The 27,160-nt window shown below is 41.6% G+C and overlaps 1 protein-coding gene across 4 annotated transcripts in view; it reads left to right on the top strand.

Moving 5' to 3' along the window:
• The window catches only part of PARN (poly(A)-specific ribonuclease), a 176,075-nt gene continuing 148,915 nt past the window's right edge, over positions 1 to 27,160 (top strand). The window contains exons 1-12 of one of the 4 annotated variants that reach the window (XM_061152875.1): positions 1 to 138; positions 477 to 554; positions 3,274 to 3,353; positions 3,835 to 3,902; positions 3,988 to 4,069; positions 12,650 to 12,710; positions 19,428 to 19,593; positions 20,632 to 20,697; positions 21,765 to 21,803; positions 23,136 to 23,178; positions 24,303 to 24,383; positions 27,059 to 27,115. In XM_061152875.1, the coding sequence (XP_061008858.1) occupies positions 120 to 138; positions 477 to 554; positions 3,274 to 3,353; positions 3,835 to 3,902; positions 3,988 to 4,069; positions 12,650 to 12,710; positions 19,428 to 19,593; positions 20,632 to 20,697; positions 21,765 to 21,803; positions 23,136 to 23,178; positions 24,303 to 24,383; positions 27,059 to 27,115 (840 nt within the window). In that variant the 5' untranslated portion in view covers positions 1 to 119. Of the gene's footprint in view, positions 215 to 476; positions 555 to 3,273; positions 3,354 to 3,834; positions 3,903 to 3,987; positions 4,070 to 12,649; positions 12,711 to 19,427; positions 19,594 to 20,631; positions 20,698 to 21,764; positions 21,804 to 23,135; positions 23,179 to 24,302; positions 24,384 to 27,058; positions 27,116 to 27,160 lie in introns of all 4 variants that reach the window. The other 3 variants (XM_061152876.1, XM_061152877.1, XM_061152878.1) reach the window with 3 other exon arrangements.

The raw sequence follows: 27,160 nt of genomic DNA, 5'->3' as shown, positions 1-27,160 counted from the left end.
TTTCCGGAAGTCGCCCCCGCGGTCTCTGCCGTGGCTGCCAGCGCGGTCGCCGCGGAACTTCGGGAGTGGAACGGTCGAGGCGGGCCCGGGCGGGGCCGGAGGCCTGGCCACTCCGCAGAATGGAGATAATCAGGAGCAGTGCGTGTCCGCTGTACACCTCCCTGCGTCCTCGTGGCACTTCCTCACCCGGCCTGCTAGGCCCGCACCGCGGCAGGTCTACTTGACCCGGCCTGGGGCAGAGGCAGTCCCCTCAGGGGTTTGCTCCCCTTTTGCGCTTCTTGGGGCCTTGTTCGTCTTTTATAAGCCCCGTGTACCCCTCGGGGCTTATATCCCTCCGGTCTGTGCACCCCTTAGGGACTTGTCCTCTCATCCCAGGATCTTTGGCAGCTCCCCTTCCCTCCTTCCCTATCCCCCTAGTAACCCGTGGGCAGAAAGCCAGGCCACCAGTTCTGAGCCTCTTCTCGGTTTCTCCGCAGATTTTAAGAGTAATCTCCACAAAGTGTACCAGGCTATAGAGGAGGCCGACTTCTTCGCCATCGATGGGGAGTTTTCAGGTATCCCTCGCTTGCAAGCCCGAGGCTGGCACCCTGCAATGCATAGCCAAGCCTCCTCCTGCCCGCCACCCCCACCCCCCACCCCCGCGCCCTCCTGACCCCTGGCCTGGGCTTATACCTGCTGGTTGCTCCTCCCTGTTTGAGTTTTCTGGGTCAGGTTGCATGAGTCTCCACGTTTCCTCTTAAACGTTTCAAAAGCACGAAAGAGGTGCGGTGGGTTTCCTGATTGGGTTTGTGGTTGTTGGAACTCTGAGGGTTGCAGATAAGAGACTACGGTTTTGATGCTGCTTAAAAACAGCTGGACAGGTGTGGGACAGCGCTGGAGAGTTAGGGTCGGGCCTTTTTTGATGTGTGGTGAAATACACATAGCATAAAATGTATCCTTTTAACTATTTTTAAGTGGTTACTTTAACACTGGAGTGCCACCATCCCCATCGTCCATCTCCACAGAACTTTTTCCTCTTCCAGAACTGAAACTCTACACATTGAACAGTAATTCCCAGCTCCTCCCTCCCCTCTGCCTCTAGCAATCATTGTTTCTGTCTCTATGAATTTGACTAGTTTAGACATTTGCTCTAAGAGGACTCATACAATATTTGTGCTTTGTGGCTGACTTTAGGGTTGGACTTCTGCAGATAAATGAGGGTATTCCTTTAGGCATTAGTGAACGTGTTCACTGCCTGCCTTGGCGTGGGTGTACACATGTATCTAGTACTTAGTGTAACTAACAGTTAGAATTGCAAGGTTCTTTTTTTTTTTTGGATCAGAGATATCCAATTTTTGGTAAAGATAGCCGTTTTTGCTACAAGTTGTGCTTGTTTCAAAGACTTCAGCTCTTTCTAAAGGAATCCATGCTGGGCATAACTTTGTTTTTACTGGGCATAATCCATTACTGGATTATCATTGCTTAATTATATATATATAGTTATATAAATAATGGTATATAATTATAATTACTGAATTATGATCAACCAATTATGTCAGTTTCAAGTGTATAACAGTGATTTGGTATTTTTATACATTATGGGTTGGTTACCTCGCTAAGTCTAGTTACCATTTGTTACCATACAAAGTTCTTGTCAGCTATATTATTGGCTATATTCTCTGTGCTGTGACTTACTTATTTTATAAGTGAAAGTTTGTACCTCTTAAACTCCTTTACCTATTTGGCCTCCCCCCCCCCCCCCCCAACTCCCCTCCTTCACTCTGGCAACCATCAGTTTACTCTCTGTATCAATAAGTCTCTTTCTGTTTCTTTTCTTTTCTTTTTTTTTAAGATTTTATCAGTAAATGAAATCATCAGTATTTGCCTTTCTTTGTCTGACTTATTTCACTCACTTAGCATAGTACCTTCTAGGTCCATCCATATTACAAGGTTTTTTTTTTTCTTTTTTATGGTTGAATAATATTTCTTTACACAAATTCTTTGCAATCCCATGGACTGTAGCCCGTCAGGCTCCTCTGTCCGTGGAATTCTCTAAGCAAGAATACTGGAGTGGGTAGCTATTCCCTTCTCCAGGGGATCTTCTCAACCCCTGGTCTGCCACATTGCAGGCAGATTCTTTACCATCTGAGCCATCAGGGAAGCCCCATGTATGCATATATATGCGTGTATACACACACACGCACACATACACACACACATTTATAGCATCTTTACATATATATAGGATCTTTATTTTTTCATTTATCCTTGGACACTTAAGTTGCTTCTATCTTTGCTATTTTAAGTAATGCTGTAGTGACCTAGGGATGTATATGTCTTTTTCAGTTAGAATTATTGAAGAAAAAATAATTTTTGTTTTCTTCTGATGAATATCCAGAAGTGGAATTGCTGGATCATATGTTAGTTCTATTTTTAATATTTCGAGGAAGCTTTATACTGTTTTCTATAGTGTCTGCACCAATTGACCTTCCCGCCAACAGTACATGATAGTTTCCTTTTCTCCACATCCTTGCCAACATTTGTTATTTCTTGTGTTTTTGAGAATGGCCATTCTGACAGATGTGAGGTGGTATCTCAAGATTGCTGTGGTTGTTCGGGGTCTTTTGTGGTTCTATACAAATTTTAGGATTATTTGTTTAGTTCTGTGAAAAATGCCGTAGGTATTTTGATAGAGATTGCATTGAATCTATAGATTGTTTTGGGTAATATGGGCATTTTAACAGTATTAATTCCTCCAGTTCATGAGCATTTCTGTTTTTCATGTTTTCTTCAATTGCTTTCACCAGTGTCTTATAATTCTCAGAGGACAGGTCTTTCACCTTGGTTAAATATACTCCTAGGTGTTTTATTCTTTTTGATGAAATTGTCAGTGGGATCGTTTTTATAATTTCTCTTTTTGATGGTTTGTTATTAGTGTATAGAAATTTACAGTGGATTTCTGAATATTAATTTTGTATCCTGCAACTCTGCTGAATTCATTTATTTTAATAATTTTTTGGTGAGATATCTATAGGGTTTTCTTTATTTGAAATCTGTTTTAGATACTGAAACTGTCCATTCCCAAATTGAAACATTTGTATCTCTGAATTCTTTATTACAGGGTTTGGCTTGTTAGCCTGCGAAATTCATGCTAATTTTGAAAAAGTGAAATAAAGAGCACTTCCAGTTAGTTTTAATTCATAAAAATAAGAAATTATAGAGCCATTGAATAGTTGACTGACATTTTCTGTTAGCATTTACTAATAGGTTAAAATTTTTTTTCTTAAAATCTAGGAATCAGCGATGGACCTTCAGTCACTGCATTAACAAATGGTTTTGACACTCCAGAAGAAAGGTATCAGAAGCTTAAAAAGGTAAGTGGGTGTGCTAGAAAATCTTATTTTTTTTTCCCATGTTGGTCTTGCATATGTTAAATTATAGAGGAATAAAATTGTCAAGCTTGCTTATTAACTTCTCAACCCCAGCTATGAATTGATATTTAGTGGTATTTAAAACAACAGCAAAAATAATTGTTTGCTGGAAAACATTTTGGGGAAGGTTTAGTATTTTCATTGTTAATTTCATTTACAGGAAATATGATGTGGTTATTTTAATCATTTGGAAATAGGTTTACTATGATGCTCTGGATGATGCATAAGTGCTTAGTTGGGAAAAATATTAAGAAATATTCATAAATTAATAATGCTTCTGATAAATAATCTATAATCGGTTTGGATCAGAAGTATTCTGCCAAAGTCAAGTAGAATAATCAGAAAACCTACCTGATTGCAAATACTGTTGCTCGTGTCGACTATACAGCATTATTTTGACAGATATTTTATTTCCCTTTTCCAGCATTCCATGGACTTTTTGCTGTTTCAGTTTGGCCTTTGCACTTTTAAGTATGACTACACAGATTCAAAGTAGGTTGTTTTAACAAGTGGTGGGAATTCTTTTGTCATGGCATAATGTAACACCCTAAGTCTCCTTTTATCTTATTTTCCCCAGGTATATAACAAAGTCTTTTAACTTCTATGTTTTCCCGAAACCCTTCAATAGATCCTCACCAGATGTCAAATTTGTTTGTCAGGTTAGTAGTATAACTGAGTTGTTTTTTTTTTTTTTTTTCTGTCATGAATCCCTGATGAAGCTGTGTGGAAACCTGGAATCAGAATTCTCTTTAAAATTTGGTTCTGTAACCAACTTTGCACTTTGGGCAAATCACTTTACCTCACTGACCTTCAGTTTTTGGATTATAAATAAATTATACTCCCATCTTTCCTTTGACCTGAGAGTGAGTTAAGGAATAAGATGTAAGAGACAGGCAGAGGGAAATGGGAACATGAACTTTATTATAAGTAGAGCTGAATTTGAGACCATGACTTCGTACTGTGGCTCTTTGGGGGATGTTTTTTATTGTCTTACCCCTGAACTGAACCTACAGATTAGGACCTGCAGGTTTTTTTCCCAACCCCATTCTCACTGCACGCCTCTTCAAGGGTAGACCTTTATTTTCTGGAGGAGCAGAGTATGTGTGTATCCTCTTTGAAAAGAGCAAACCTAAAAGTGAAAGTGAAAGTATAGTCACTCAATTGTGTCTGACTCTTTGCAACCCCATGAACGTAGCTCCCAGGGTCCTTAGTCCATGGGATTCTTCAGACAAGAATACTGGAGTGGGTTGCTGTGCCCTCCTCCAGGGGATCTTCCCAACCCAGGGATCGATCCCAGGTCTCCTGCATCGCAGGCAGATTCTTTACTGTCTGAGCCACTAGGGAACCCAGAAGGGGCTAAGTTACATGTGCTCGGTTTCTTTTCCCAAGCTTACCAGTTAGGAAAGAGGATAGAAAAAGACCACTGTTGCCTACTGAGGAGGAAAGGGCTGACTTTATGAGCCAAGGTGAGGATTCAGGGAGGGTCCCCTTTAGAACAGCCAGTTCAGAGTTGTAGCTGATCTGGTGGACATTCGGTGAATGTCAGCTTCCCCTTTCTGCTCTCTTAATAATCTGATTAACGAATAAGGAGATCATTGATCTCTATTGATAAGGACAGTGTGAATTAGTGTCTATCATATGGATATGTGATGAAACCTGAGTTTTGGTCTTCTCTTCCTTATAATCTTATGTCTGAGCTTCTCTCCCTGGAGTAACATTAGTTCCTTTGAGTCTTCCCATCTGTCCCTTTTCCTGCATCTAAGTAGTAATGCAGTTAAGAAAGCCTGGAGGGTAGGCTTCTGAGTGATTGAGTCATGTCAGATTCTCTCTGTAATAAGGCAGGATGTAAACAAATGAAGCAGCATTCATTGTATGTCAGGAGCTGGAGAGAAGGTAATTTTACTCTTGTATCCAGTATTTTTCTTAAATTAGCAGATAAGCCGTAGTTGATATTTCTTTACTTTGCAATAAGCTCAGTTCAGTTGCTCAGTCATGTCTGACTCTTTGCAACCCCATGGACTGCCACACGTGAGGCCTCCTTGTCTATCACCAACTCCCGGAGTTTACTGAAACTCATGTCCATTGAGTCGGTGATGCCATCCAACCGTCTCATCCTCATTTAACAGCTATTTACCAGTCACATGAGTATAGAATACTTCATTAAATGGTATTTGTAAATTTTCTCTGAGAAAGATAGGTTTAGTTTGGACATTTGTATGGATGTAGTTTTCCAGTGGTAGCAGGAAAAGACAGTTCCTTAAAGTGGATTCCATGGTGTTAGCCAGGAATTAATCAAATGCACACAGTGGCAGTGAGACATCTTAGGGATGACAGTATGTTCTAAAAGACCAACACAAACACAACTGGAGACAGGTCGGAAGAACCCTACCCATCACACAAAATCATCCTGTGACTACACCTGGAACACTTCATGCAGTCCTGATAGCCAGCCACTCCTTAAAAAAAGGAAAAACATCATAGACTTGAAGACAGGCCAGAGATTAATGGGCTCAAATGGTGCAGTTCTCTGTTCTGGAAAAACAAAGGCAGAGAAGAGGTTGAGACTCAGTAAGTAAACTTGGCAATTGTATGGAAAAGGTAAATGACAGTATCTTTGAATTTTTTTCTGGTCCTCCATCTAAGGTGGATTTTGTCTTGTTTAAAAATCTATGCATGCAGCAGAGTCGCATCTTTAAAGGAACTTAGCTTCTAGAGTCGGCGAGTAGGGTGAAGATTGTGTCTAGTTAAAAATTGATCTTGAAAAGCTTTTATTATCCTTAAAGCAGGGAAAATTGGGGGGTAAGACAACTTCCTGTGCTGTCTGAAAACTAAGTATCTGAACACACAGTGAGCCAGGCACACTAGGCAGGATGTGGAGGAATGACGCCCTGAGAGCCATGCACACGCCTGCAGCGCGTGCCCGTCCAGGTGAATTGCAAGGCGTCTGCATTGTCTTCACTTGCTGTTTCTTCTGTTCTTCTTTTTTCTGCCTGAACATCTGTAGTGGAGTTCATGGAACAAAATACATACATGGTCGTGAAAAGTCAAGACACAGAGTAAAAAATGTTTTTTTTTTTTAAATCCCCTCTTCCCCCATGCCACTTCTTTCCCCATTTCACTCCTTTCGTGCCATATATACATATGCTCCTGTGTCTACATATATATATATACACACACACACACACAAACACAATTTTAGTTTTTTCCTTTAATATACACAGAATCATAACATTCATATTTTATGTAACTTGCATTTTCCATTTAACACAATGTCTTCATATTTCATAATACAGGTGTATTATAATTTATCTAATTGGAATTGGAAAGTTTTCCAGTGGCTCCCTATTTTAAACAGTGCTATAGTCAGTGTCCATGTACATGTGTCTTGGTTGTATATAGGAATTTTTTTTTTTTTTTTGGCCGAATCAACATATGTTTTTAAGCTATTTTTTAAATTTATTTTTAATCGGATGATAGTTGCTTTACAATGCTGTGTTGGTTTCTGCCGTACAATAACATGAATTAGTCATAAGTGTACATATGTCCCCTCACTCTTGAACCTCCCTCCCCTTCCTCCCCCACCCCATCCCACCTCTCCAGGTTGTCACAGACTAAGTTTCAGGTTGAACTCCAGGAATGTTTTATAGGATAGCTTTCCTATGAGGGGAATTGATGAGTCATAGAACTTATAGATTTAAAATTTTGATAGATGCCTCAAATTGTCCTCTCTAATACCTATGCTCATCTTTTGAATCCTGAAAATGGTACATTTAGAACAAACCAAAGATAGTGTTTAGTATATTATAAATAAAGTTTGTTGGTTTGAAGTGTTTTTTCTTTATTATGGTAAAAAATAAAATCCATAACCTAAAATTTACCATTTTAAGAGGCTTTAAGTTCAGGGGCATAGAGTACATTTTTTTGTGCAGTCTAAAGAGTATTATTTGAGTAGAAAATAAATAGCTTCAAAAAGGGGATACATGATCTCTGACTCTGATTTTTAAAGAAGAAAGTTAGGATGTTTTGGAGTCTAGTGACAGGAGGGGTAAAAACGCCTTTCCATAAGCCATCTTTTGGTGTCTCTGTCAGTGATGGGTATTAGGGGAGCAGAGTTAAGAGTACTCAGGCATGGAAGGTAGAGGGGCTTGTGGCCCAAGTCAGAAGGCACTGGGTCTTATTTCAGAACAGGATGAAAAGGGAAGATATAGGGGAAATGGTTGCTTATTTCACATCACAGAAAACCTGGACATGATAGAAAATGATGTGTCTGTATCTGTGTGTGTGTGTGTGTGTGTGTGTGTGTGCATGCATGCACATACCCATGTATATTTGATTAGGTTGCTCATATTTTAAAAGAACTTGTGTCAAGTAATAAAGATACATAAAGTACATAAAAGCATATATAATATATAAAACCTTTTAGCCTAAGATTTAAAATAAGTAAGTGAAAAATTGGAAGAAAAGAAAAATGAGGGTGGGATTACTGTATTATGATTAGAATACAGAATTCATGCCAAAGAAAGTCTTACCTGCTTGTCTCTGAGCTTCCTACCAGCCAAGACAAGGGGGAAACACACCGTCAGTTCTGTGGTCCAAAGGATCAAAATGGACCAGGACTCAGGACCAGTTCAGCTTTCCTCAGATTAGAGGCCCCAAGACATTTCCCTTTCTGTTATCATGGTATTAGTCCCTCAGTCATGTCTGACTCTTTGTGACCCCATGGACTGTAGCCTGCCAGACTCCTCTGTCCATGGAATTCTCCAGGCAGGAATACTGGAGTGGGTAGCCATTCCCTTTTCCAGGGGATCTTCCTGACCCAGGGATTGAACCCAGGTCTCCTTAATTGCAGGCAGATTCTTTGTCATCTGAGCCACCAGGGAAGCCCTCTGTTATCGTAAAGAAGTCATTAATGTAGACGACGTTGTCTTCAGCAGCATCTCTAAAGTGGATATGGTAATGAGCTTACTGGAACTGGCAGAGCATCCTCAGTCTAGACTGATGGTGTAACATCAAGTGCGGCTCAGGAAGGGCTGCTCTATAAAGGGTCAGATTTAACTGTTCTACCTTCAGTTACTTCAGGAATGTCCAACTCTTTGAGACCCCATCGACTGCAGCATGCCAGGCTTCCCTGTTCACCACCAACTCACGGAGCTTGCTCAAACTCATGTCCATCGAGTCGTGATGCCATCCAACCATCTCATCCTCTGTTGTCCCCTTCTCCTCCTGTCTTCAATCTTTCCCAGCATCGGGTCTTTTCCAATGAGTCAGTTCTTCGTATCAGGTGGCCAAAGCATTGGAGTTTCAGCTTCAGCATTAGTCCTTCCAATGAATATTCAGGACTGATTTCCTTTCAGATGGACTGGTTGGATCTCCCTTGGACTTGCTGTCCAAGGGACTCTCAAGAGTCTTCTCCAGAACCACAGTTCAAAAGCATCAATTCTTTGGCACTCAGCTTTCTTTATAGTCCAATTCTTACATCCATACCTGACTACTGGAAAAACCGTAGCTTTGAATAGATGGAACATTGTTGGCAAAGTAACATCTCTGCCTTTTAATATGCTGTCTAGATTAGTCATAGCTTTTCTTCCAAGGAGCAAGTGTCTTTTAATTGGCTGCAGTCATCATCTGCAGTGATTTTGGAGCCAAAAATCATGGGACTGGATGCCATGATCTTCGTTTTTTGAATGTTGAGTTTTAAGCCATCTTTTTCACTTCCCTCTTTCACTTTCATCAGGAGGCTCTTTAGTTTCTTTTTAGCATATTAAAAAGCAGAGATATTACTTTGCCAACAAAGGTCTGTCTGGTTAAAGCTATGGTTTTTCCAGTAGTCATGTATGTTTGTGAGAGTTGGTCTATAAAGAAAGCTGAGCGCTGAAGAATTGATGCTTTAGAACTGTAGAGTTGGATAAGACTCTTGAGAGCCCCTTGGACAGCAAGGAGATCCAGCCAGTCCATCTGAAAGGAAATCAGTCCTGAATATTCATTGGAAGGACTGATGCTGAAGCTGAAACTCTAATACTTTGGCCACCTGAAGCGAAGAGCTGACTCATTAGAAAACACCCTGATGCTGGGAAAGATAGAAGGGGGGAGGAGAAGAGGATGACAGAGGATGAGATGGTTGGATGGTATTGCTGACTCAATGGACACGAGTTTGAGTAAACCCCAGGAGTTGTTGATGGACAGGGCGGCCTGGTGTCCTGCAGTCCATGGGGCTGCAAAGTCGGATACGACTGAGCAACTGAACTGAATTGAACTGAACACAGTCAAAGGCTTTGGCGTAATCAATAAAGCAGAAGTAGATGTTTTTCTGGAATTCTCTTGCTTTTTAGATGATCCAACAGATGTTGGCTGTTTGATCTCTGGTTTTGCTGCCTTTTCTAAGTCCGGCTTGAACATCTGGAAGTTCATGGTTCACATACTGTTGAAGCCTGGCTTGGAGAATTTTGAGCATTACTTTGCTAGCCTGTGAGATGAGTGCAGTTGTGCGGTAGTTTGAATATTCTTTGGTGTTGTCCTTCTTTGGGATCGGAATGAAAACTGACCTTTTCCAGTCCTGTGGTCACTGCTGAGTTTTCCAAATTTGCTGGCATAATGAGTGCAGCACTTTCACAGCATCATCTTTTAGGATTTCAAATAGCTCAACTGGAATTCCACCACCTCCACTAGCTTTGTTCGTAGTGATGCTTCCTGAGGACCACTTGACATCACGAATTCTAGGATGTTTGACTCTAGGTGTGTGATCACACCATCGTGGTTATCTGGGTCATGAAGATATTTTTTGTATAGTTCTTCTGTGTATTTTTGCCAGCTCTTCTTAATATCTTCTGCTTCTGTTAGGTCTATACCATTTCTGTCTTTTACTGTGCCCGTCTTTGCATGAAATATTCCCTTGGTATCTCTAATTTTCTTGAAGAGATCTCTAGTCTGTTTTCCTCTATTTCTTTGCATTGATCACTGAGGAAGGCTTTCTTATCTCTCCTTCCTATTCTTTGGAACTCTGCATTCAAATGGGAATATCTTTCCTTTTCTCTTTTACCTTTAGCTTCTCTTCTTTTCTCAGCTATCTGTAAGACCTCCTCAGACAACCATTTTGCCTTTTTGCATTTCTTTTTCTTGGGGATGGTCTTGATCACTGCCTTCTGTACATGTTACAAACCTCTGTCCATAGTTCTTCAGGCTTTCTGTCTATCAGATCTAATCCCTTGAATCTATTTGTCACTTCTAGTGTATAATCGTAAGGGATTTGATTTAGGTCATACATGAATGGTCTCGTGGTTTTCCCTACTTTCTTCAATTTAAGTCTGAATTTGGCAATAAGGAGTTCATGATCTGAGCCACAGTTGGTTCCTGGTCTTGTGGTGACTGTTATAGAGCCTCTCCTGGGCTTCCCGGTGGCTCAGACAGTAAAGCGTCTGCCTGTAGTGCGGGAGACCCGGGTTTGATCCCTGGGTTGGGAAGATCCCCTGGAGAAGGAAATGGCAACCCATTCCAGTACTCTTGCCTGGAAAATTCCATGGACTGAGGAGCCTGGTGGGCTACAGTCCATGGGGTCGCAAAGAGTCAGACACGACTGAGCGACTTCACTTTCACTTTCTTTCCTAGATCCTCTCCATCTTTGGCTGCAAAGAATATAATCAGTGTGATTTTGCTATTGACCATCTGGTGATGTCCATGTGTAGAGTCTTCTCTTGTGTTGTTGGAAGAGGGTATTTGCTATGACCAGTGTGTTCTCTTGGCAAAACTCTATTAGACTTTGCCCTGCTTCATTTTGTACTCCAAGGCCAAATTTGCCTGTTACTCCAGGTTTCTCTTGACTTCCTACTTTTGCATTCCAGTCCCCTATGATGAAAAGGACATTTTTTTTGAGTGTTAGTTCTAGAATGTCTTGTAGGTCTTTATAGAACCATTCAACTTCAGCTTCTTCAGCATTACTGGTTGGGGCATAGATTGGATTACTGTTATTGAATGGTTTTCTTTGGAAGTGAACAGAGATCATTCTGTCGTTTTTGAGATTGCACTCAAGTACTGCATTTCAGACTCTTGTTGACTGTGAGGGCTACTCTATTTCTTCTAAGGGATTCTTGCCCACAGTAGTATATATAATCGTCATCTGAGTTAAATTCACCCATTCCAGTCTGTTTTAGTTCACTGATTACTAAAATGTCACTGTTCCCTCTTGCCATCTCCTGTTTGACCACTTGTAATTTACCTTAATTCATGGACCTAACAGTCCAGATTCCTATGCAGTATTGCTCTTTATAGCATCAGACTTTACTTCCATCACCAGACACATCCACAACTGGGCATTGTTTTCTCTTTGGCTCAGTCTCTTCATTCTTTCTGGAGTTATTTCTCCACTTCTCTCCAGTAGCATATTGGACACCTACCGACCTGGGAATTTCATTTTTCAGTGTCATATATCTTTTTCCGTTTTCATACTGTTCATGGGGTTCTCAAGGCAAGAAATTGGAGTGGTTTGCCATTCCCTTCAGTGGACCACGTTTTGTCAGAACGCTCCACCATGACCCTTGCGTCTTGGGTGGCCCTCCACAGCGAGGCTCATGGTTTCATTGAGTTAGACAAGGCGGTTCTGACTTAAAACGAAAAAAAAAAAACGAAAATAAAATTAGAGAAGCTCAGTGAAGTTTCCCACCTTCAGTCAGTTGAGTAAGGACTTTGTGAAAATTTTCCCCTTCTTGTGTATTATTACTTACTTGATATTTTTGCTACATTTACTTATATATTTTGACTTTGAGATATGTGTTCAGTAAATCTCTTTACTGGGAATTTTTCTGTATTATGATGTTGAATGTAAAGAACATCGAGTTAAGATTTTGGGCTTCCAGAATCTAAGTTGAAGTGAATATTGATACCTTATAATTTGCACATTTTTTCCCTTAAACTTGAACCTGGGGTGAGATAATAGAAATACATTTAATTTTTATTCAGGAGTTTCCTGCCTCTTGGGAGAATATATGTTCACCCAGTAAGATTTTCTTAAATGTTGGGTAACAAAGGATATTTGTCTTACAAGCTATAAGGGAAAAGCCCAGATAGTTGAAGTGAATGAATGGACAGTTCAGCAGCCATGGAGTAGGAGCCCCTTGTTCTCTGACCCGTGGCATGCTACCCCCTTGCCTGGTTGCCTTCGTTTACTCCCCAGAGTTCTTTGTCTGCTTATGTTCACATACCTGCCATGAACATCACTGAAATGCATGTTCTATTTACTCTTGTTTCAGAGCTCAAGCATTGACTTTCTAGCAAGCCAAGGATTTGATTTTAATAAAGTTTTTCGCAACGGTAAGATTACACGTGACCTCTCTTCAGAGCTTGTAAATCTGGACTCGGTTGAGAATTATCTCTGTGCGTACTGTCTGAGACAGGGTCTCGGATTTCCATTCCAGCCTGTGCAGCCGTTAGAGTTTTTATTGTGCCCCACTGTTGAAGGCCTGGTCCAGCATGAGTGGCACAGGAGAGGCGCTGCTGCCTCATTTAGCTCTAATGAGGCCTCTCGAGCCCCCAGAGTCATTGGGTGGGGCTTGTGCTGTCACTGGTGTGACTCAGTTGCCTGGCAGACTCCCTGTGGGGTATGTGTCCCTGTTGTCTTCCACTGAGACAAGTGGGCAGACTCCCTCTGGGGTATGTGTCCCTGTTGTCTTCCACTGAGACAAGTGGTCCAGTGTCGCATTTTCAAAATCGGCCATGTTTCAATAATACTGTGATGGTCTTTGGAGGAAAAATTTCAGTTCTGACGGCTAGCTTGCTACGTGATGTGCTGACCAGCAACCTGGCGGGGTGGGGGACCAAGTCCGAGTCCTTATCCCCAGCGTAGGGCATGATCCCTCAGAGAGGTGATTGTTAAATATTTAATTAATGAACACTGGACGTTCAAGCACGTCAGAGTGGTTTTTTTTCCCTCCATTCATTTACTTCCCTAAAAGTGCCTGGGAAAGCCTCTGTCGTTCCCAGCAGTATTAAGTGCCTGCTGCTCTAAGGTCAGTAGCTACTTTTCACTTAATTATTCTTGTAAACTACTTTCTTTCCCATGGTGGATGTGTTACTGAGTGAGGTAGGGAAGGAGATATTTCTCAGCAAAGGTTCCAGAACATAGACTTCAGCTACAATGTCTTTCCCTCAGCATGATCTCCTTGTAGGGTCTTTAAGACCATGTCATGTTGTTTGTTTAATTGCTTCAGTGGTGCTGCATCTTCATATCTACTGGTGCTTTTGATATTTGGAAATGCTAAAAAAATTTTTGAATCCAAACTGCTTAACCTAGTGGGTAAACCTGCTGGGTAACACAATTTGGGTATAACAAAGTAATTTTATTTCCTGTGGCTCATGTTTAACTCTGAAAGCCACTATAAAATACAAATTCCACATATAGTTAGAGTACTATGATGGAATGTGTGCAGTTTTTTTTTTTTTTTTTTTGGCATGTGGGATCTTAGTTCCCTGACCAAGGATCGAACTCGTGCCCCCTGCATTGGAAGCATGGAGTCTTAACCGCTGGACCATCTGGGAAGTCTTATTGCAGAAATGTTTTGAAGGAACTACTTTAACCAGATTCCTATGAATGTGTAATTTCCAGCCTGATGGTTTTATTTTCATAGAAGGAGAGAAACAGCTTCATGAAGGATGCTTCATTTTCTAGTTTTGTAGTCAGACCTTGGAGTATTTTAGTCACAACTGCATCAGGGCTCCCAGGCCATCTGTTATTACTGAGACTCTTATCCCTGTGCTTTAAATCTGACCCGGACCTTTATTCCTCTTCCTTATTAAATCTTTGCACTCTAGGGTTTGCACATGCTAGACCCTTTCCTCCTGGCAGCCTCCTTGGACATACCTCTGACTTCCTTGTCTGAAGTGGAACCAGGTGACTGCCGTCACCATTCTCCCAAGCACAGATGGTTTCAGCTGTCTATGCAGCCGGGCGGTAGGCCTGCCGCCTTCAGTCCAGCTGAGTTCTTCTCAGGAGCCACGGCTCTTCCCAGGGCTGTGTAACCAGCTCTGCCGTCCCCCTTCTGCTGACGTCCTGGGTGTGATAGAACTGGGATTCTAGTGCAGGCTGTCTAATACTTGAATTTATGCTCTTTAACCTCCAGGTGGAATCTGCATTCCTGCAAATGTTCCCCTCTCCTCACACCAGCCTCAATTATTTTAGGTTCTGTTTGCAAGGACACCAGAAGCCTAGACTTTGGCTCATCTTTCTCTCTATTCCTACCTCTCTCCTCCTTCTGGGTTACTCCAGCATCCACACGGAGCACCTGCAAAAGCTCTGTCGTGTCTACTCCCAGGGGGTCAGCAGTCCTCGCTTCTGCCTCCCCTTAGCTGTCCACTCCTTTAGTGGCATCATGGGTCTTATCAGGAGGAACTGTGCCCACCTCCATCATTTCTCCTTGACAGTGCCTCCTCTCGTCCTTCACATCCACTTGGCTACCTCATTTCAGCAGTTGGTTGATCTCCATTGCTTTCTCACTGTCAGTTACCTTCTACTGTCTGGTCTTAACTTCTCTCCTTGTCCGCCTGGTCTGTTATTATCCTTTCTTCTTCCTCTTGCTCCTCTCCACATATTGAACTCGTCTCGCTAAGTCCCAGCCTTAGTTGGTTCTGATCACTCACTTTCTCTCTTCCTGAGCATCTGAGTATTGCAGTAAAATGGAACATACCTGAGCTCATTTGTCACTTTAAATGCATGAGCACAAGCATCAAGTAAGGACTCCATCATGCTCAGAAATCCTACTTTTCTGACTTAGAAATTCCCTTTCCGACTTTCTACGATATCAGTATTTTTACTTTCTCTCTCCAGGCCTCCCTCTCAGCTGCTGGTCATGACTCAATGAAAATAGAAGCCAGCAGGCAAGAGCCAGTTTGTGTTCTTACCACCAGACCCACAGGTCTCCCCGCCGAGCCTGGGCCCAGCCTTTTCACAGGTGTTCCTTAGAAGGCTAGTCCCTCCCTCTGTGTCAGGCACTGGCCCTTCCAGTTTGCCCTTCTGTCTGCTGGATGTTTTCCCTTCTCTGCTGATCATTCCATCAACCTTTGTAAACATTCTTTTAGTGTTGCTGCTGCTGCTGCTAAGTCACTTCAGTCGTGTCTGACTCTGTGTGACCCCATAGATGGCAGCCCAACAGGCTGCCCCATCCCTGGGATTCTCCAGGCAAGAACACTGGAGTGGGTTGCCGTTTCCTTCTCCAATGCATGGAAGTGAAAAGTGAAAGTGAAGTTGCTCAGTCATGTCCGACTCCTAGCAACCCCATGGACTGCAGCCTACCAGGCTCCTCCATCCATGGGATTTTCCAGGCAAGAGTACTGGAGTGGGCTGCCATTGCCTTCTTCATCTTTTAGTGCAGAGCTCCTTAATCTAGTCCAAAGGCTGCTTTCCTGCTATAGAGTGAGTTCCGGAGTCTGTGAATCTGGGGAAGGTGGTGATGAGTTGACATCTATATTTTGTCTAACCTTGAACTGAATTTGTTCATTTCTTCTGTTAAGAATGTAGGCAACAACCCAGCCACCTTAGCAGTAGCAGGAAGTTTGTCCTCAGTGAAATCCTAGGTATCTTCAAATGGCATTTTTGTTGTGGCAGATATCTTGAATATTGTTTACCTTTGCCAGTACTTTGAAATTACCATCGTTATTTCACCTGCCAGTAGGTCTTTTAAAAAAAATATTTATGTATTTAATTTACTTATTTGGCTGCACCAGGTCTTAGTTGCAGCGCTTGGAATCTTCGATCTTTGTTGCAGCATGTGAACTCTCAGTTATGGCATGCCAGATCTAGTTCCCTGACTAAAGATTGAACCCGGGCCCCCTACATTGGGAGCACAGAGTCTTAGCACCAGTGGGGAAGTGCCTGCCGTTAGGTCTTATTTAATGTGTTGACCAGGAAGCTGGTATCTTACATTACTATATCATAGATATAAAAAAAGTTCTTGGTAACTATTTCAGTATAATTACTTTCCTTTATAATCTTGTGTATTTTATTTTATGCTTTTGAAAACGTCATTTTGAGGTAGGGCCTATAGATTTCACCCGACCACCAAAGAAGTAGGTGGCATGTGAAGATGAATCACGCCCATGGGGATCTGTCTGTCTCAGAATAACACTGACCAAGCACACCCGCCCCTCACTTGGTTCCACATCCCCAGCGCCACTTCTGGCCTGCGATGCTCCCACTTGGAGGAAAGCATCTTGAATGAGGGGCTTGCGCTTGCCATTCCTGCCTCTTCCCCTCTAGTTTTCTCTTTACCCACCTGAGCCCGTCTGCTGTCTGCAGCCCTCCTTGGACTTGAGGTCGGGTCAGACTGCCAGGATCTCACACCCTGTGGATCCTTCTTTGTCCTCACTCCGCCTTTGGCGGAATTTGACTGGGTCGATTGCTCCCTCCTCCCCTGGACACTCTCCCCTGGCTTTTAGACTCTTCGTTCTGTGCTTTTCCTCCTGCCTCCCTCTGGACTCCTCCCCATTCTGACTGTTTCGTCTCCTCTGGCTTCAATGTTAGTCTCATATATTCCATGGTTTTATTTACTTTTTATTATTAAATTCTTATTTTGAAATAATCTCAGACTTTATAAATGTTGCCAAAATACCTCAGAGAATTCCTGGTACGTGCCCTCCAGTTTCCTGAATGTTGGCATTATACTGTTTGCCTTGTCATCCTTTCTCTCATTACATGCTTGTGTATAATTTTTTCCCCCCAAACCATTTTAGAGTAAGTTCCAAACATGACATTTCTGTATTCTAACTACTGCAGTGTGCATTTTCCTAAAAACAAGTACCTTCTCTTACACAGTACAGTAATCCAAATTAGGAAATGGACGTTGCTCTAGTACTGTTACCTCATTTACAAACCTAATGTATATAAGTTTTGCTACTTAGAGTAAAAGAGAAAAACAACTTCTTCCCATCCAGATTCAGTCTGGGCTCACACGCTGCATTTAAGCTGTCATATCTCTTTGCTCTTTTACATTCCAGAACAATTTCTCAGTCTGTCTTTGATTTGAGTACCTTGACAGTATTTTGTAGCGGAGGCTAGTTTGTGGCATGCCCCTCAATTGGCACTTTTTTGATGTTTCCTCAGCCAAGTCCAGTACTCTTGCCTGGAGAATCCCATGGACGGAGGAGCCTGGTAGGCTACAGTCCATGGGGTCACCAAGAGTCGGACATGACCGAGTGACTTCACTTTGACTTTTCACTTCCATGCATTGGAGAAGGAAATGGCAACCCACTCCAGTGTTCTTGCCTGGAGAATCCCAGGGACGGGAGAGCCTGGTGGGCTGCCGTCTATGGGGACGCACAGAGTCGAACACGACTGAAGTGACTTAGCAGCAGCAGCAGCAGCAGCAGCCGCCAAGTCCAGAGGCATCCATTCATCTCGGGCAGAGACACTGCAGATGTGTGCTGCTCAGTACATCATATCAGGAGAACGTGACACCAGTGAGCCGAGTTACTGATGATTATCGCTTTTCTGTTTACTTTTAGAAAAACACACGTACAGTACGTCATCTGTTAACCATTTCTAAGTATACAGTTGGCTGGTATTAAGTACATGCATATTGTTGTGCAGCTTTTGGTGTTTGGAATGTTGATCAGACTTCTTCAGTTAGGTTTAGCATCCACTGATGAGTCTTGCTTGAGACAGTTATTATTGCTGACAAATGATGATTTTCTAACTTCATCATTGGTTCCACAGTTTGTTAACTGTCCCATGACTTGTAATGCCCCCCTTCATCCTGATGACACCTGAATTTGTATCTCAGCACCTTTCTCCTAAGCTTTAGCCTTTTATTTGTAGCTCTTCATTTATATGTACATCCCTAGATGATTTAATATGTCCAGGAGGTAGCTTTTGGCTTTATTGGGACAACTGTGTCCATTTATTTTACCCACTGTGTGTGGCTGTTTTCATGTTACAAAGATGTTGAGATCTCATGTTGCCATAGAGATCTCCATACGGCCCATAAGCCTAAAATGTTTATTGTTTGTCTCTTTAAGGAAAGGTGTACTGATCTCTGATCTAAGTGGTTATCTCCTGCCTGGACAACCACAGTGAACAGTTCCTTCTGGCTGACCTCCCTACTTCAGTTCTCATAGAAGTCCAGATGGTCTTTTAAAAATATAGAGCAGGGCTTCCGTGCTGGTCTAGTGGTTAAGAATCTGTCTTGCAATGCACATGGGTTTGATCCCTGGTCCAGGAAGATTCCATATGCAGTAGGGCAGCTAGCCCGTACATCACGGCTACTGAACCTGAGTGAGCTCTAGAGCCTGTGCCCGCCATAGCTAGAGAGTAGCCCCTGCTGTCTGCAACTGGAGAAAGTGCAGCAGCAAAGACCCAGTGCAGCCAAAAATAAATAAGTAAATAATTTTTAAAAAGTACATGAAAATACGGAGCAGATAATGTGATTATTGTGCTTAAAGCCTTCCAACAGCATCCCGTTGTCCTTAGAATAAGTAAATTCTTACCGTGGCCTCTAAGGGCCGTGTAATCCTGCCCCATCCTCCGCAGCCTGACATTACTCTGTTCTCCTGCTTACAGCTTCCTTCTCTGGAACTGTTTCTGGAACAGTCCGAGCCATTTCTGTCCTCTGGGCATTTATGCCTGTTCTCTGCCTGAAATACTCTTCCCCTACTTCCTGTGTGTCTGATCCATGCTCACCTTTTGGGTCCTCCCGCCCGGTGGCCTTCTCTGGTCGTCCTAAGGTTGTTCCCTTCACTACAGAGCAGGACACATCTACCTTGTTCATCATTAGCTCACCGGTATCTGGTACGGTGCCTGGCACAGTGTACATGCCAAATCACAATTTATTGAGAGATGAATGAACGAATGAGCACATGGAGTGAATGAAATAAGACACATACATTTCAAAATCACTTGCTGTTTCCATTGATTTTTTTTTTTTTTTGAGCTGTAGTCAAATATGGTCTTTCCCAAGTATTTTAGACTCTGTGGTTTGTTACAAAATTTTTTATGATAAACAGTGACTTCTGCTAATGCACACTTTTAAAAATTCTGTTCAGGAATTCCATACTTAAACCAAGAAGAAGAAAGACAGTTACGAGAGCAGTATGATGAGAAGCGTTCACAGTCCAATGGCGCAGGTGCTCTGTCCTACACGTCTCCTAACACTTCAAAGTGTCCCGTGACAATTCCTGACGATCAGAAGAAGTTTATTGACCAAGTGGTGTAAGTTCCTAAACTGAAAGCAGACGTGCGATGAGACCTGTGTCTTGGGGCAGGATCGATGCCTGTATCTCAGGCTTGTGAGACCCACACACAGCGCACACAGAGGGTGATGTGAGGGCAGGATTTAATTGTGGCATACATGAGTTTGTGTTATATGTTGTTGTTCAATCGCTGAGTTGTGTCCGTCTCTTTGCGACCCCATGGACTGCAGCATGCCAGGCTTTTCTGTCTTTCACTGTCTCCTGAAGTTAGCTCACTCATGTCCATTGAGTTAGTGATGCCATCCAACCATCTGCTGTCAATTGTAAATGGAGTTCTGTGTACTGTGTGCAGAATTGCCATGTGTCACCAGGCCTGAGACTGCCTTGGCAAGGGGGCAGACCTCTTGTGTGGACCACAGGCCTGACAGCCACTGTTCCCCCAGAGGCAGAGGCCCATCCAGATATTGCAACATATCTGTGTTTTTTTTTCTGTTGTGGTGAAGTTTCTGACAAGCAAATGTGCCATGGGAGGAGCGTCTGGTTTTGCTTAGTTTAGTTATCAGTATAACTGCTGACTCATTGGAAAAGACCCTGATGTTGGGAAAGATTAAAGGTAGAAGGAGAAGAGGGTGACAGAGGATGAGATGGTTGAATGGCATTACTAATTCAATGGACATGAACTTGGGCAAACTCTGAGAGATGGTGAGGGAGAGGGAAGCCTGGCATGCTGCAGTCCATGTTGTTGAGACTTGGACATAACCTGGCGACTGAACAATAGACTACTTGGCGACTGAATAACAAAACTACTTGACTAGGAAAGTAAAAATGTAAATCACTTGTATCAATGAGTCCTTGAGAAGTTGTCACTAACTCATTAATAACAATGACAAAAAGAATCTGCCAAAGTAAAGTATTTTAAGCCTTACTGAACTAAAAAGTTATGATTTGGTCAAATTACATTGTCATTTGTTACTGCTTTTGAGTATGGTGGTTCTTTTGATTGATGACTTCGTTCCTTAATGATGCTGATGGTCATGTTTTTCTTCTAATTCTTCAGAAAGAAAATAGAAGATTTATTACAAAGTGAAGAGGACAAAAACTTGGATTTAGAGCCATGTACTGGGTCAGTTGCCTTGAATATTTTCACTTGTTCTTTTTTGGGAAAGGTAGATGATTTCTGGCATGTGCTCTTCTCTTAAAAACATTCATAAATAGTCTTTTTATTATAGGTATGTTCCCAAGATTTCAGCACTAACTTTAGTGTTAACGCAGTGGGGACCATGGTATATTGAGACACTGAATGAGTGCTTTGTCCTGTCCTGGAGGGAAGAAAACTGTTGTGCACCTTTGCTTTAAGACATGCTCAAGAGTGGCGTAATTATTGTAGCCTTGATGTGTGCTTCATACAGAAAGACTTCAGAAGAGCAGAGTCCATTGTTAGGCTATTTCTGTCCTTTTCATTTCTCTCTGCAGTAAAAAGCATCGGTGTTTCAAAGAGTCAGTAACTGAAACAGCCTGCTTTCCTTCCTTCTCCTTTGTGACTAGCTTCACAGAAGTGTTTTAATGCATCTGTCTACTTAAAATTCTCTTCATACAGCCACAGGAGGTAATATTTTGGTTCGATAAGGACTTCTGCCTCTTTTATAAAGGCAGTATAATAATAGCAGTGATAAAGAGCATTTTCAATTCATTAGTTCTCTTGGAGAAGGGAATGGCTACTTCAGTATTCTGGCCTGGAGAATTCCATGAACCGTTCCATGGGGTCGCAAAGAGTTGGACATGACGGAGCGACTTTCACTTTCACGTTCAGTTCATTGATTAGGCTGTGTCGGGACACGGTTGTGGCACATGGGCTTGTCTCGCAGCTTGTGTGGTGTGTGGACTGAATTGCCCCTTGGCATATAGGACCTTAGTTCCCCGACTAGGGATCAAACCCGAGTCCTCTCCATTGAAAAGTGGATTCTTAACCACTGGACCACCAGGGAAGTCCCAGTAAAGAGCATTTTGATGAAGAAAGGTGCTGAGGAATCCTCCCACCTCAAGCATCCTCTCTGTTCTTTTTTGCATGTTAACTGTCACTTCTAATGAAGCCTCTTTTAAAACTTATGTGGTCTTTCCCAACCAGTGCTTGGTCAGTTTGAATTTTGCTTCAATGATTGCAAATTAATACCTTTTCATTTGTTTTCGTAGGTTCCAAAGAAAACTGATTTATCAGACTTTGAGCTGGAAGTAAGTGTTTATATTATACATGAGGGCTCTGTGAGGGACCCAGGATTAAAAAATTAAAAGCAGTTTTTTAGCCTTTATTTCATTTTTGATGTTCTGCTGGTTTTGGTGACTTGACCATACTGTGTTCTTGGGCAATGCTTCATTTTGTTACTGTTTTCCCCCCAATTTCTTAAGTTAAATACCCGCTTAATTTATTTGCTCTTGCTTCTTAGTAGCTGCTGTAAAGGCTTTACAGTTTTCTTTTAATGATCGATTTGGCATATCCTAAATTGAAGTATTATTTGAAGGTATATGAAGGTATGTGTAGTACCTTTGAAGGTATATAATAAAGTTTGGCTTTAAGACCTGGGAAATACTCAGGTGAATGGTCTTTGTTTTTCTTTTTTGAAACAGGATAATTTTTACTTAGATTCTTGTCATTTAATTTATGCAGCTTAAAATATTTAATTATATTAGGCTGCCTTCTTTACTATATTTCAGTAGCATTGTACACAAAATTTTTAATTTCATACTTTTGCTGTTTATAAGAAATACTGAAATAAAGTAGATTAAATGAAAGGTGAATGCTTTTTCTAAAGCAGGGATTAGACCATGGGTGGGTTTCAGGAGGCCTGTGAATCTCCTGAAATAATGTCCAAAATTTTGTATGTGTTTTTTTCTGGAGGTGTTTCCATTAGTTTAGTTATATTTTCAAGTGAATCTCTTAACTTAGCAGTTGAAGGTCAGGATTGGAGAGATGGATGTTTGCACTTGACTTTGTTTGGGGTTCTTGTTCTTTCGTTAGAATCTGCCAGTGAATTTACTTTGACCAGACCAGGAAAAGGGCCATTATTATTTGATCAGGCTCCTTTCCTCTCATGTTATCCTTGTAACGTACTCCCCATGGATTCCAGATTCCTCTCCTTGGCAGATGCCAACTACTGTGCAAGCTTACCACAGAGTTACTCATCTCAAACCTCCCCTGTGTGTGCCCCAAACCATCTAAAGAGACCTTCAAAATTTCACTTAGGAAGTAAGCATTGTGACATTTAGAAGCAAGATTTGACTGTGAAGTAATGTGTTGACTGTATTATATGATGCCTGACATTTCAGAAACTGCCTAAGTCCTAAAAACTTAATTTGAAATGAGATACATTGCTGTATTCTAAGAGCAGAGATAGGGAAACATTTGGAAACTGAAACTTACTCTACAGTCTTCCTTGTAGTAATATTTATTGCATACTTAATAAAACTGATGTAATGAAATTATAGCTATATAGTTGTTTTAAAAGTACTTTAGGGTCTTAGCTGTCATTATCTCATCTACTGATAAGTTTTCTTTCTTTTCTTTAGGTATCCCAAAGGCATTCATGTTGAGACTTTAGAAACTGAAAAGGTAACCCCAAGGCTTATCCAGGGCCAACATTAAATGCACTGAACCAGTGCCACAATAATCAAATACAAAGTGCAATCAGATCAAGAAGTTGAAAATCAGAGTTGACTCCCATACGCATGAGCTGGGCGACATTGGACAAGTCGTTTCCCCGCTGCCAGCCTCAGTTTCCTCATTTGTAAATCCACTCATGAACATGGTGATGATGAGCTCTACTCTCTCACGGCTTTTTAAAAAGTAGTAGATGGAACTGAACTTGAGAGCATGCAAATGTTAGTACGTGTTCTCATCATCACAGAAAGCTGGTATGCATGGTACTCCTGGAGTAATTGCTTCATGTTACATGGGCCACTAAAATTAGGTTTTAGAATCTGGGGCATCAGCATGCTGTCATCATGTATTCCCAGAGAGCAGTGATAGAACCGAAATGGGTAATGGTGGGCTGATGGTGGGTTCCTTTGACGGAACTATAGAATTTTAGAATTTGGTTCTTGTTCTTAAGTGAGATGTATAATTAAGTAAGAGATTATGTATTAAATCTTGCTAGAAGATAAATCTCAAACTTTGACACAGGAGATTTTGTGGTGTTTGATTGATCCAGAATGCAGTGTGAGAAAGAAGATGCTAGTTACCTGACAAGTTACTGGAAAATCCAGGATTTTTCTCTTATGTTAATAAGATATAATACAGAAATTTCTAAAATTGAGGTATGGTTGACTTACAGTATTAATTTTAGGTATATAATATAATGATTTAAATTTATATGGGTTATATAGAATTTTTATTTTAAAACCAACTATTTTGAAATCCATGTTCAAATACAACATCTTAGTGTCCATTATGGAGTGTCCTACTCTCACAGTCTCTTGATATTTATAATTGACTCTGTTGGGGTGAATTAATAAATCATAGGAAAATGTCGTGGAAACATGGAGACGAGTTCTAGTTTGTAAAGCAACAACTCAACTGTGGTGGCATTTCAAGATACTTTGAATGTGTTTTTCCCCTGAAAGACTGTGCACTGATAAAAAATTATAACTTCTAATGGTGGCAGAACCTGAATTTCAGGAGGGTGAGGAGGGTCAGGTAGCTTCCAGAAAATTGAATATCTGCCTTATGTCTTTTAGAAAGAGCGATATATTGTTATCAGCAAAGTAGATGAAGAAGAGCGCAGAAGAAGAGAGCAGCAGAAACACGCTAAGGAACAGGTGATTGAACTACACTCATTTCCTTTGGGTGAGAAATGCCAAGAGAATTGTAGAGCTTTTGTTAGATTCAATTTAGTGAATCATTTTCTACCATAGAAGAATTGAATTCATAGCAAAACCTGAAAGAGAATGAGGGTAGGTATTTAGACGTAGCCAGCAAAGTGAGGGTGGCATTGCGGTGGACTGTCTTCACGTCCGTGAAGCCATCTCAGAGCAAGAGTTAGTGGTTATCATTCAGACTTTGTGTCACTGAGCATCTTGGCCCATTAAGTGATCTCACCGTGGCTAAATTCAGGCCCGGTTAACTAGTTTTCCTAAAACAAAGTTGAGACAATATGGGCCTACAGATGCATGCTCATAGTTACGTTGGAACCTCACTCTGGTTGTCCTCTGGAGAATGGTTTCGAGCAGGAAGACGAGTTAAGCTGAAGAGTAACCAGCTAAGAGACACCAGTGGCCTTAAACAGGAGAAAGTGGAGTGGAAGTGTTAAATGGTCTTTCATGTCCAACTCTTTGCGACCTGATGGACTGTAGCCCACCAGGCTCCTCTGTCCATGGAATTCTCCAGGCAAGAATACTGGAGTGGGTTGCCATGCCCTCCTCTAGAGGGGCTTAGCTTTGAGAACAGGTTTTTTTTTTTTCTTTTAAAAAAAATATTGTTTTAAAAAATTTAATTCTGGTAAAATATGTAACATGAAATTTACTATCTTTGCCATTTTGAAGTGTTCAGTTCTGTACTGTTAAGTACATTCACATTGTCCTACAACCATCACCACCATCCATCTCCAGACTATTTTTATCCTGCAAAATTGAAACGCTATACCCATTAACTAGTAACTTCCCACTCCTCCCATCCCCCAGCCTCTGGTACCCACCGTTCTACCTTCTGTCTATGAATTTGACTCCTCTCAATGCCTCACATAAGTGGAATTGGATAGTATTTGTCTTTCTGTTACTGGCTTTGTTCATTTAGCGTAATGGCATTCTGGGTTCATCTTTATTGTAGCATGCATCACAATTTCCTTTCTTTTTGAAGTCTGAATAATATTCTATATACCACATTATGTTTGTCCATTTACCTGTTTATGGACTCTTGTGTTGCTTCTGTCTTTTGGTTCTTGTGACTAATGCTGCTCTGAACATGGTTGTCAAGGACTCTCTTGAGTCCTTGCTTTCAGTTCTTTGGGGCATATACCCAGGAGTGGAATTGCTGGATCATATGATAATTCTATTTTTAATTTTTTGAGGGACTACCATGCTATTTCCCACGTGACTGTACCACTTTACATTCCCATCAACAAAGTACAAGTGTTCCAGTTTCTCCACAAAACCACCAGTGCTTTTCAGACTCAAGAGTAGTTTAAGGAGGTAAACAATTTCAGTGAGGGTGAAGTGGGAGAGCAGGGGACTTGCAGGTTCCTGGGAATTAAACTGGACCTAGTGATTTTTTTTTGTTTTAATTTAAATTTTTGACCATGCCACACAGCATGCAGGATCTTAGTTCCCTGACCAGGAGTAGAACCCATGCCCGTTGCAATGGAAGCACAGTCTTAACCCCTGGACCAGGGACATCCCAGGAGAAGAGTCATTAAGTAATTTAGCTGTGAAGAGATAAGGAAGAGAATGGTTCTCTAGAGTTTAGAGTTAAGGAAAGGATTTCAGGATAGGAAAGAAATTGAGTCTGTTTAAGCACCGTCATGAAGAAGACAGGAGAGAAGAAGCTGAGTGGGAATGCGTCTCAGTGTGATGCTATAAAAATTTTGTAAAAATGCATTTGACCAGGAAAAAAGACAGCAGGGTGGGGGAGGGGGGCTTCCCTGGGGGCTCAGTTAGTAAAGAATCCTCCTGTAGCGCAGGAGGATCCTTGGGTTGGGAAGATCCCCTAGAGAAGAGAATGGCAACCCACTCCAGTATTCAGTATTCTTGCCTGGAGAATTCCATGGACAGAGGAGCCTGGTGGGCTACAGTTCATGGGGTCAAAAAGAGTCTGACACGACTGAGCAACTAAGCACTCACTCAGGAAAAAAAAAAAAATCAGAGAATTCTTGATTAACAGATGGTCTGAGTGGTTCTCCTCAGAATGGAATGCAGTATTGATTTGGCCAGCAGGTGGCAGCTTTTAAAAAGTCCCTGTTTATAAGGCAACTTCTCGTTTAGTCCTTAAGTTGTATCGGACTCTGCAACCCTATGGACTGTAGCCCACCAGGTTCCTCTGTCCATGGGATTACCCAGGCAAGAATACTGGAATGGGTTGCCATTTCTTCCTCTAGGGGATCTTTCTGACCCAGGGATTGAACCCATGTCTCCTGCCTTGGCAGATGGATTCTTTACTGCTGAGCCACCAGGAAGCCCCTCAAGGCAGCTTGAGGGATGTGGAAATTTCAACAGTTGATTGGAAGTGATGGGTATACCCTAGCACTGTTATCTTAGTAACTAGTGAATAGTTTGCCACTTGCTCAGCCCTCTCTCTGAAACAGAAAAATGGTACATGCAGAAATCATTTCCAACACACTTGTTTGGGGGTGATGGACTCAAAGCAAACAAAAGTCATCTAACTGGATATAAAATTTCAGTCTCTGGTTTTTTTTTTTTTTGCCTCGATTCAATAAAGAACTCATTCAAATAAGGAACATATATATTTCAATAGTTGGTGTTTTGTTTTGTTTTTAAATTAGGAAGAACTGAATGATGCCGTGGGATTTTCTAGAGTCATTCATGCCATTGCTAATTCGGTAAGTGAAACACACTTTGTAATTAATTTCCTGGACATAACATTT

This window comes from Dama dama, chromosome 10 (genome assembly GCF_033118175.1).
Source record: "Dama dama isolate Ldn47 chromosome 10, ASM3311817v1, whole genome shotgun sequence".
In the NCBI taxonomy this organism is placed as follows: Eukaryota; Metazoa; Chordata; class Mammalia; order Artiodactyla; family Cervidae; genus Dama; species Dama dama.
This window is presented reverse-complemented; position numbering and strand designations above follow the sequence as displayed.